Source organism: Bicyclus anynana, chromosome 2 (assembly GCF_947172395.1).
Source record: "Bicyclus anynana chromosome 2, ilBicAnyn1.1, whole genome shotgun sequence".
Taxonomy (NCBI): domain Eukaryota; kingdom Metazoa; phylum Arthropoda; class Insecta; order Lepidoptera; family Nymphalidae; genus Bicyclus; species Bicyclus anynana.
The window spans coordinates 15,172,044-15,184,380 of NC_069084.1; the positions used below are offsets into that span (position 1 = coordinate 15,172,044).

The 12,337-nt window shown below is 37.3% G+C and overlaps 1 protein-coding gene across 1 annotated transcript in view; it reads right to left on the minus strand.

The window, feature by feature from the left end:
• Nucleotides 1–2,148, minus strand: part of LOC112045499 (E3 ubiquitin-protein ligase RNF123-like) — a 32,359-nt gene extending 30,211 nt beyond the window's left edge. The window contains exons 1-3 of the mRNA XM_024081684.2: nt 1,975–2,148; nt 891–999; nt 376–445 (exon numbers count right to left, since the gene is read on the minus strand). Coding sequence (XP_023937452.2) covers nt 376–445; nt 891–999; nt 1,975–2,135 — 340 coding nt within the window. The 5' untranslated portion in view covers nt 2,136–2,148. The remainder of the gene's footprint in view (nt 1–375; nt 446–890; nt 1,000–1,974) is intronic.
• Between the last annotated feature and the right edge of the window lie 10,189 nt (nt 2,149–12,337).

Sequence of the window (12,337 nt, forward strand, 5' to 3'; positions counted from 1 at the left end):
CAACTTTTAAATTTTTTGTGAAGGAAAAACATCCTGAGGAAACCTGCATACCTGAGAATTTTCTCAATACTTTATGTGTGTGAAGTCTGCCAATCCGCATTGGGCCAGCGTGGTGGACTATTGGCCTAACCCCTCGCATTCTGAGAGGATACTCGCGTTCAATCGTGAACCGAATATGGGTTATTAATAATGTTCTTCCATCAGTCAGCTATTAATATTTGATGACTATAATGGTCACTATGCCCATGATTATGACATAACTTATAAATACTGTGACAGAAATTATTATTTATACGCAGTCGTACGCCTGTATATTAATGTTAATTGACAATATTTATATGACATTGAATCTTTCGTTTATAGTTATAATATTACCTGTCAATGCATCGAAAACTACAAGTTTAGGTCCTAGACGGCCGGGTCTTTCGTCTATAGCATCAGTATTCTGAAAAAAAAGATACCTGCCTCAAATTTTGTTGTATCAAACAAAAGTAATTACCAATTTCGTATTTTTTAAAATAGTATGGTCAAAAACATGTAAATCGTTCTGCAGTCGGATAAAAACATACAAACTGAATTCAAATCTATTAATTTTTATAACAAACTGATTTATTATGTTTTGATTTTACAGCCGATTTCTCGTTTTAGGTAGGTATCAGCGGTGAAGCGTTCATACAAGCCGATTCGCGCCGGGTTACCTTTTGTATATCCATACATACATATTCATTGTTGTTATGAATATATTGTATGAGAAATAGGAGTTTGGAGGAGTTGTGGAGAATCACGCGATATGAATTTCCTTTTTTCACGGGACGGTGTATCTTCATCAAAATTCCATCCTTCGCCACTGGTAGGTAAATAAATTCGTTTATATATTAATATGTACTTACATCTGGTGTCACTGGTGCGTGCTTTTTTGTTGATTTTGATTTCTGGACAGTTTTTGAATCCAATATCTTTGAAAGGTTCTCTTGTATGTGTGTCACATATTTGGCTCTCCTAGAAGAAAGAAAGAAGAAAGAAAGAGATTTTATTTGGCAAAACACAAAAAGAACAACCGTAAATTTTGATTTTTCGGATTTTCTATTCTGATTCTCAAGATCAATATGAAATAAATCGATGGATCAAGCTGAAAATTCGTCCGATGAAAATTATTAGCCGTGAAAAGAAAACTAGACGAATCGAACCAACAACGTCGCCCAGATCCGAAAGCTCTACGGCGTAAAGGATTTTCTAGGCGTAGAGTCTACGCACGTTTCACCAGTTATTGCCCAGTTGACATAGTGATTTTTGTTAACAATGGACTTTACGGAACACGAACAATACGGTTGATATTGATTTGATGTTAGTTATATTAGATAGCTAAATTAAAGTTAGAGAATGAGCGGGCACGCCTTCAGCCTTATAAGACACTATTTATAATGATTTTTGGCAAAGTAGCGCCTTATTTTTGACGCGGGCAAATACTTTTACGCATCCCGACCGTAGAGTGACAAGCAGAACTGTCATTTTACGGCCGGGTATGACGTGGGACTCGCTGACACCAGACCACTAATAAAACAGTTATTATTCGAACTAATCACAGGGCACTTTCAGTTCTAGGTATAACCGACAGTCCACTGTGCAGAGCATGCATGGAGGAAGAAGAAACACCGATATGATGTGCTTAGATACACAGGGTGTGAGAACAAAGCGCAGCACACATTGGCTCCTCAGCAACACTTCATGAGGCTTTCGCCGACCTGGGCGGCCTGCTAAGCTTCTGGAGCGAGCTCGGTTGACTGAAGTGACTCCAGAGGGGACCAGCACTACAATACAATGGCCAACCCTTAGTGGCCAAGTGTGACCAGAAGAAGACCAGAATACTAAACCCAGCGGAGCTACCTTTGTCCTATAGGAATGGGAAAGCATCGCAAAAGCAGGCACTTTCGCATCCCGACAGCAAAGTAACGCCTGCTTGTTTTCAATACTAACTGGTTCTGCTTGTCAGTGTTGTCTTTCAATACCAGCTCGTTGCCGAAGACGCGTCGCACCGTGTCGTGGACCTCCCCCTTCTCCGCCGAGCTGCTGCACCCCCCGAACATGGAACGGAGAACGTTCATCATCACCAACTGTGGCCCTCTGCAATTTGCCATAAGCACAACTGGCACAACAAGCTAGAACAGTAACCAACAAATTATCTATCTCCTTATGATAGGGATCCTAGGGTCTTCTAGGGCTGTAAGAGGGAAGCTAGTACTAGTCATGATTTTAAACTTATTTCGTGGTTGTTCATTATGAAAATTATTTAAACGGGTACATACCACGATAAAACGACGAGATCTGCCCCTAACTGCTGATGTCACCTTCGCATCTCGCAACTTCAGTCCCTTCGTGACCACTATCTATGCAACTATCACACAACATGCAATATCGACATTAAAAATCTCGTCGTTTTATCGTGGTATGTACCCGTTTAAATAATATTCATAGTACCAGTCAGTCTTCCCAACTGCCAACCTCACCTGCTCGTGGTGTACCCTGCAGATGAACCGACGAGGGTCTAGCGACCGACGAATGCCAGTATTTCCATTCCCAGAGGTTAGAATATTAACTACTAATCAGATATATATCTTTATCTATATATATATAAATGAATTGCTGTTCGTTAGTCTCGCTAAAACTCGAGAACGGCTGAACGGATTTATCTTATCTTGAAATGTTTGTGGAGGTATAGGGAAGGTTTTAAAGGTAAGAAAAATTAGTATAAATGCCGGGAAAACCATAAAAACAACCCTTTTCTATTTCCCATACACACGTTTAAGAGTCAAGCGGTAGGGGTAGGGTAGGGGTAGAGGTATAGAAGGGAAGAGTAGGGATAGAGAATAAGTGCACTTATGTCAAAACGAAGCTTGATTCGCTAGTCCGCTAGTTAATATATTAAATTCTCTTGTCATACTGTTTGTTCCCAAACTCCTCCCAAATAGTTGAATCATTTTTTATGAAATCTTGTGTACATTACCGGGTATCGGCCAACATCTAGTTTTCATATACCTAAATGATAAGGGCAAAACAACGTTTGCTCGGTCAGCTGTAGTAGAATAAATATGAGGCAGATTAGAAACTTACATTTCATAAAAAAGTAGACGAAAACCGAAAAGAATAATTAAAAACAAAAATAATTATCTAAAAACACAAAATACTCAATTATACACCAATAAAGGAAAATATTATTAATAAAATGAAAACACTTTATAAACGATGCTTGCCAGCAATTTGACATAAGTGGCATTGACTTAAGTATTGTCAAATTTGTCATTTAATTTTTTTTTATGTTGCAAGCGTAGACAGAACATCAAGGGTGTACAGCTCGTGCGGACTAAGTTGACAAGTGTTCTCTGTGCTTGGCGCCACGTCTGGTGGAATTAAAAAAAAAAAGCGGCCAAGTGCGAGTTGGACTCGCCCATTACGGGTTCCTTAGCAGCGTTTGATGAAAAAAAAATTAAGAGTTTCAGTTTTAAGTATGGGGACCCCCAAAATTTTTTATTTTCTATTTTTGTATGAAAATCTTAATGCGGTTCACGAAATACATTTACTCACCAAGTTTGAACAGTATAGCTCTTGTATTTTCGGAAAAAAGTGGCTGTGACATACGGACGGAGAGACAGACAGACAGACATGACGAATATATAAGGGTTCCGTTTTTGCAATTTAGCTACGGAACCCTAAAAAGTCACAAAAGGAAATAGTAACTGCTGTACCAGAGACAGAGAATACGAGGATAAAAGCCTATATTAATATTGCTCGGTGAACATGCAGCTTTTATTGGTAGAACAATTTAGTAGTAGTAGATCCAGAAATTATTCCATACAACCTCACAAACTCCCAAAATTTACCTCTTTACAATACTAGCCATGCCGCGCGGTTTCACCCGCGTAGTTCCTGTTTCCATAGGAATACGGTGATAAAATATAAAACCCAAGGATAGTATCAACAACCAACAGTCTCAAGTGTGTAGTCCCAACAGTGAAAGAATTTTTAAAATCGGTTCAGTAGTTTCTAAGCCTATTCAATACAAACAAACAAACAACCAAATCCACCGCGCATACCACACCGGAGGTCGTCACTATTTAACGTTACACTATTTTAATTTTTAATTCGTATTCTGTAGAAAACCGGGGCGGGGTTAACTGGTAACATCAGTTGGATGAATAAAAAATAACTACGAGAAATTCAATTTCTGAAACCATTACGTATGAAATGAATGATAAGTATTCAGGAATAGACATTTTTATGGCTCGGAAAACGTCCCCCGAATAGAGTTTTTGCGTCTACTTCCAGTTCAGTTCATAAATTTTTATGGCCCGTGATACTATTTTAATAGAGAACACTTTCTTTTAGCTCTTGTAGCCGAATTGCTTAGGTTTTGAGAAAAGTACATGTATATAGATTGTGTTACCTTGACCTTTCTTTGGCTCTATTCATTGATATGAATACTTTTAAGCTGACTGATATTTACATAGGGGCCTACATAGGCTGAGTGCTGGGTCGCTCTTATGAGTTATGATCTTTATAGTCACTTAATGAACACATTCGGATACGTCAACTCACAGCCATCTCCTTTAATTTAATGTTACTATGCAAAAGGATTCTTCGACTTCTGTAAAGTTAATTTTCTATACTCGTGGATTGCGCCGAAATGTACTCGAATATAATATTCTTTGTTCCTAATAAAACCCTGTTATTATCAGGAATACTATAAAGCATGTTCTGCTAGGGTTAAGCGAAGCTTTATTAAAACTATAGCTGATCAATTGATTTAGTGGTTAGTACCTACATATTTAAGTCTAATTTTTTGACAGTTGTCGAATAATTAGACTTTGATATAAATGCAAAATAAATGAAATTAAATAAAAATTACTGTCAATTATATTTAGTTAATTATATTTATGTTTACATTGCTTGTTTTTCACACATTATCGAACGTTTCGTTAGCCATCGATTTTTCAATTTTAATATGTAATCGTCTTAGCATACATTTCACGCATTGTCACAAAGTAACCTAAACATAAAAACTTATAGAAATTCGTTGTGCAATAGCATCTGGAATTTTTAGTCAATAGTTGAGTGAAAGAATACTTGATACAATTGCTCGCAATTTACTGGACGAGCACCCTAACTTTGTTTGTACACAAGTAAACCAGTAAGCAATACTGAAAGCGGTAAACAACGATATTGTCTGGTGAGGGGTAATAAAATTGTTTACACTAACTGATTTTATTACTGTTATTATGTTATATAAGATATTTTCAAGGGCATTCCGTCTTTACCTAACAGACTTAATATAATGACCCACTGTGAAGCCATGCTCTCCCTTTAGTCAGACAGTCATGTAATATCTAAAATAGGTAATTTGAATTAAGACCATGCGGATTTGTGGATTTGGGGTATTAATTTTCGAAACTTTTACGTATAATAATAACCGGAATCGACAGCTTAGCGAGCCTTCCAAATACCACCAATTTCCCAATCTCGGTCTGCTACTAAGAATTTAATGACGGGAAGAAAATTTCAATATTTGATTATAGCTCAACTCAGGACTTGAAACCAGGGTTATATAAGCCGCATAGGACCCACGATGGATAAACTTTCCACGTAGATAATATTTTATACAATACTAGCGTCTCGCCCCGTCTTTGCACGGGATGTAGATGTAATAACGTATGTAATAACGTGGGGCAGTATAAAGTGAAGTGAAGTGACAGAATATATATACGACACACCGCGCGCCCACCGATCGCTCCTAGCAGAGCCGAAACGTACGGTCCGTCAGCCGCTGGGTCTCCGCTTTTGATTTATTGGATTTTTCAGCTGTTCCGTTGTAATAATATGTATGTATTATACATATAAACCTTCCTCTTGAATCACTCTATCGATTCTGAAATCCGAATCTATCGAAATCCGTTGAAAAGTTCAAAAGATTTAAGCGAACAGAAAGCGAAAGTGACTTCATTTTCTTCGAGGCGACACTATTGCGCATATATCCATTGACGCTCCGGGGTTGAAATAGTTGAGCGTATTCATAGAGTCCTTAAGAAGAATACTAACTGTACGTGTGCTGTGTGGCTCTAATGAGTTATGACCCTTAGTCATACATCATTCTGAAAGTCAACCTCGTACGTGCAATCTTACAAAAGAGCTTTTATGTTTCGAGTCTCTAGAGTTTTGTTATTTGAGGTAATCTACAGAATTACCTACTCCGAGATTTACTGTTCTGTCCTTTACAAATAGAGGTACAATTGTTCTGTTATTTGGTTTTGAACTCTGTTTCGTTTTACATTTGGTACCCCTGGAACCCTGTATATTTAAATATTAATGTTTTATATTCCAAAGCGAATTCCATTTCACGAGTTCGTTAAATGTATTTCGTTTGATTGCTTTCGCAGATATAATTATTTTTTTGTATTTCACAAGGTAGTCCTTTTAGTACTGTACCTTTTCTATTTTATATTTTTGACTTATTAATATTTACATTATTAAATTGTTGAAAAAAAAAAGCAATGGTTGGCAAAGCTAGTTAGCCTATTAACAAACAAGACCTGAGCAAATTTCGAAAAAAATAAAATTCTGAATTTAATCTAACCCAGTAAGTACCTACCTCTGATGAAAACATCACAACACCAGCTGTGCTAGAGAGGTGGCCAAAAGTTTTCAATTTTGTCAACTTTAACAAAATGGCAAAGTTCTGGCTTGGCCATGAACGGACTTCTGAACATAATGAGAGTATTTACATTATACGTATTATATGATTGTGTTCAACAACCCTTAATATTGATAATCTAAATCAAATAATCCCGGCGCGCTCAACCCTCAGTAATGCGGGTTTAATTACTGTTTAACGTGAATACGGTGACCTTCCTATGGCTGACCAATTCAGTCTAACTTATATTATTGCGTACCCTTTTCACCTTTGAACCTGCGCAGTCAATTTACTTTCTATTTAATTAAGATTATGAAATTTTGAACTGCCTCTGTGGTTCAATGCGTGTGGCTTTGTCAGAGTTTCGAATGCTAAATATTTCTGGGGCAGACTATGACAAAATTATTTTTTAATTCAAAGAAATTCTCAATTAAGGAAATGGCGCAGAGTGTCGAAAATTTTCAGAAAACCCTGAACTATTTTATAGGTGAGAGATGAAATAGATTATAGTGTAGTATGACAGATTACCTAAAGAAGACCTCTTCGATTCGGAGGACGTAGGTTCGAATCCAGTTCAGCGCATGCACCTCCACAACTTTTCAGTTGTGTGCATTGTAATTAAATATCACGTGTCTCAAACGGTGAAGGAAGAACAATAGATGGGTGAATTCTAATAAGTTTATTAAAATTTTTAATCTTTTAGTCGTATTTCGTATTTGGAGCGTCTACGACGCCGTCGTGTTCCGTACGCTCCATCTGTATATCATTTATTAACATATGCTTTAAATCTAAAAAATAATAACTAACGTTAATGTTTTGATAATGTTTGTTTTTTGCTTAATATCTAGCAGATACCTGAAAAAACTAACGAGATATAGAAGATTAAAAATTTCATGCCACGGCAATGGAACGAGCGTCCACGGCAATGAAAGAGCTATACCACGTGAATGACAGAATCAATCCACGGAAATGAAAAATCCATAATCATAATATCTTAATAAGCTGTGATAGCCCAGTGGATACGACCTCAGCCTCCGATTCCGGAGGGTGTGGGTTCGAATCCGGCGCGGAGCATGCACCTCCAGGCTCCAACTTTTCAGTTGTGTGCATTTTAAGAAATTAAATATCACGTGTCTCGAACGGTGAAGGAAAAACATCGTGAGGAAACCTGCATACCTGAGAATTTTTCTTAATTCTCTGCGTGTGTGAAGTCCGCCAATCCGCATTGGGCCAGCGTGGTGGACTAAGGTTTAACCCCCTCTCATTCTGAGAAGAGACCCGAGCTCAGCAGTGAGCCGAATATGGGTTGATAATGATGATGATGATGAATATCTTAATAGAGTGATTCAAGATGAAGGTTCTTAAAGAATGTCATGGTTCAAACATAGCTTTAACTTTAATATAATTTCACGCTTGAGTCCAGTTGCAAGTCTATTCAAAACAAGAATATCGAGTTGCCGACGAAGGACTTGGGCACAAGACACCGTGAAGGATTTTTGCGTATTATCTATAGTTTCATTTTTATTTGTGTAATTAATAAATCCTAACTGTCCTGTAGTCATCGATCGTAGATCGCTAGATGGGCCTCAAAGCGTCGCGGAATTTTCATTGGTTTTCGCACATTGAGTACGTCATCACTTGTAACACATTTCTCTTTATTCATGTTGTGGCTTGTGTTTTTATACTACCAAAATGAACACGAAGGGATTAAAATAAAAAAAAACAGTAAATATTTTTTCAAGTCCATGTCCACTCACAGCATGCTCTTGTTACGTACTAAGATAAGAAGTGCGTGCACGTTTTTATGTTTATTAGTGGTAATGACATAAAATTGTGCGTTCTTTAGTATGGAGGGGCCCATCTAACGATTTAAAATAATAAAAATAATAAAATAAAATAAAATCTGTTTAGTTCAGGCCATTGACCCATATAGTGTTAGTAGTTATTAGCTTATTATCTATGTTAGTGCGAAATACAAAATACTAATACTAATACTAAAGCTAAAATTAATTTAAATATCTGCCTCGCCTTACTGATGCACCGGGTACACATATATGAGTACACACCCAGTGCCTCAATATGGAGCAGTTGAAATTGTCAACAACCACCTTCAGGAAGGTGTTGGTACTCCTCCTTACCCTGCTCAACAGCGATGTAATTCGTTTGCGTACGACTGTAGAAAAGCTGTGTGTTCTTCCATACGCAAACATAGCTGATGCACTACAGTACCGCGGGAGCCCCAACATCGTTCTGAAGGATTAATATCGATGCCTGAAGTAGCATATAACTCTTCGTAATAGCGCTCCTTTGGGAATGCTGTACTGCCTGCTTCATTTTGTCGCCAAGAAGCATCGATGGGGTCTGGTCTGAGCGTGGTTGGCTGTTTAATAGAGTAGTTCACTCATATCAAATTTAATATAAACAATATTAATTTCGCTTAGTTCATGGAATACGGGTTCAAAATATATCGATATTAATTAATACAACTTAAGGTTTCCGCCAGTTACTCGTAATAAGGTTGTTACTCGGAGGTTGTGGTTCGAATCCAGTCAGGGCATGCACCTCCAACTTTTCAGTTATGTGCATTTTAAGAAATTAAATATCACGTGTCTCAAACGGTGAAGGAAAACATCGTGAGGAAACCAGAGAATTTTCTTAATTCTCTGCGTGTGTGAAGTCTGCCAATCCGCATTGGGCCAGCGTGGTGGACTATTGGCCTAACCCCTCTCACACTGAGAGGAGACTCGAGCTCAGCAGTGAGCCGAATATGGGTTGATACCGACTCGTAATAATACAATGGGGATGATGACTAGGTTTGAATATATTGATTTTAATGATACATTCGGGTAAGTAAGGTCAATGTTAACTAATTTATACATAAAAAGCAAAGATCTGTCTGGATATTTGCAAAAAAATTTAGATTATAAAATTTCAAAATCTTTTATCGTAATTAGATGAAAATTCATACAGTTTTAGTTAGCTTCCTCACATTAAAAGTGACATTTTTTATACATGAACTATAAACATAAACGAGCGCCGAAAGTAATGATCACAGATACCTTATTACTTTTACAAAATTGCTTTAGCATACTCTTAATTTATATACAATTTAAAAAACTGTCATCACCCCTATTCCATTACGATAATAAACACGCACTGTATGTCAATACGTCAAATCGATTCTGCGTGAAATCGCGTACATCGTGTAAATACTGGAACTGTATTCAGTTTTATGGGCACTTAATCACAAATCGATTATAAAGGGATTGTACTCGTATAACGATTACTATTTCCATTGCAATATAATGGGCCGGCCATACTAAGTTCATATGTAATGTTTCTCTCTCTGTTTAACAAGGATTATGTATTCTAGCTAAAGGGTCTGCCACACTGCACGAGTGGCGTGGGAAGTAGGTAGAGAGTGGTGTGGCTGCGTTACTTGGCTTGCTGCATGTCATTTTTCATTCGTCAAGTGTGTAACAGGCCTGTGACTTGCACGGAGGACCTATTAGTGACATAAGGTCCACAATTATTTGGTAACATTGAGTTGTTTACAAACTGCTTATACTAGAGATATGGCAATATCGCATCAAAACTGAGGCAGACAAATGTGCATAATTGTGTTAATTTCATTTCGTCGCTTATCAAACAACGAAAGCTATTTAAACACATAATACCTTAATATCGTCCACAATGTTGAGTTGTGTGTTTAGGAAGTGTAAAAACTATAGATACATAAATATATAATGTAAGAAAACACAAAATTGTGCATGTTTGTGCTCAATGGTCGCTAAATTCGGATCACTTTTTGCGGTTATTTTGTAGGCATGTAACCTGTCTATAGTATAAAGTAATCAATGGGCGGAACGACTCTTTAAGGGCGTCTCCTCTGAGACTCAGGCCACTCGCCTAGTGTGTGCAGGCCTTATGGACCTAAATACGAGTATCATAAACATATCGAGTGTTTGTAATCGAATGGCCTGCGTACGTTTCACATCGATTCCGTTTACTGTTCAGACATCATTTCTAAAATCGTTCATTGATTTGCGCGTTACGTAATATGTTTATGTAGCAGTTTATGGGGACTTTGATGTTATTGGATGTGTTATTTTGGACATATTAATAGCTTTACTGCGTGTGTACAGGCCTGCTTAGCTGCAGTTTAGCTTAGCTATTTATAGAGCTGCTAAGTGCTAAATTTTATAACTGAAAACGGCGAAGCTAAAATACGGCTATAGTTTAGCAGTCTCACACAGGAAGTAGAAGAAGTAATTAATTAAAAGCAATTGTAATGATTTTTTACAAGAGCAACTGTTGAGTTTCTTGGCGGCTCTTCTCAGCAGAACCTGCCTTCCGAATCGGTGGTACAGACTTTACAAAATCATAATCATCATAATCATAAATTATTTATTGCCAGAATGTGGTCATATACAGATATTGTTACATTTTAATGTTCCTACACTAAAATTTAATGTTCCTAAAATATGGTAAACCTTGACGTTTCCAAAATACTTGAAAACTAAGCCTAATATTTATATATCTAATGAATTTCTTCTGTGACGCTTAATTGGATTATTACTAAGCAGATTTGGATGAGCTAACTAGGAATTAACAACCTATTTTAACTTCCCATCACTACGGGTTCAAGCTTCCCATCTTATAAGACAGGTAACATAAGCTTAAAACAACGAAGTTTTCCCAATGCAGGTTGGCGGGTTGAGGGTTTATTTGATTTTGTTTATTTGATTTGTCAATAATAGATAAATGAATGTAATAATGTCGGCTACTGATTGACGATCAAGTAATCTCACATGCCTGCAGCGCTAACGACTTGACGTCCGATAAAACTGATCCTGCGTTGGTCGCGATGCCGATTGTAGCGATGTCCATGCCTATTGCGACCATAATTACGATCACGATCAATTTGTCGCTACAGGCATGTAAGATTACTTGATCGTCAGTGGCCGACCACTCAACGTACCTACTGTATGAGGCACATGAAAAAAAGGTAGCCTCAATATCTCGAGAGAACTCGAACTCCAGGACCTCGCGGTCCAAAACCATCCAACCACTGGACCAAGAAGGCAGTAAAATGAATATAACCATTTTTATATCATACAAATAAGCTGTCATACACATAACACTTTATATTAACAGTCTGTCGATGGCACATTATTTACACTCGGCACTAACATATGGCACTAAAAATATATCGGCTCTTTGAAAAAGTCTCTTTGATGTTCCTCGATGGGATCCATAAGAAATTCCTATTAATATGTATCATACTTTTACTAGACGATACCTACGACTTAGTTCGCGATAAATTAACTTTTACTTTTTATATCGGGTGCTGGTACAACTTTCAAAAGGCTCAAGAGACGAGAAAGAAAGAAAAAAAGGAAGAAAAATGCGTTTATTTCGAAATATGCTACACATAACAATATCTCCAGTACACCAGGTCATCCAGGATAAACTTTGCGATGTGTGGCATAACCCAGAAAATGGTCCCAGCTCAGCATAATGCTACCTGACTATTAAAATTAGGACATCAGCACCACAAGATGTAATTTTTAACCGATTCCCAAAAGGAGGAAGTTCTACGTTCGGCTGTATGTATGTGTTTTTTTATGTATGTCCAGCAATTATTCCGTTATTTAT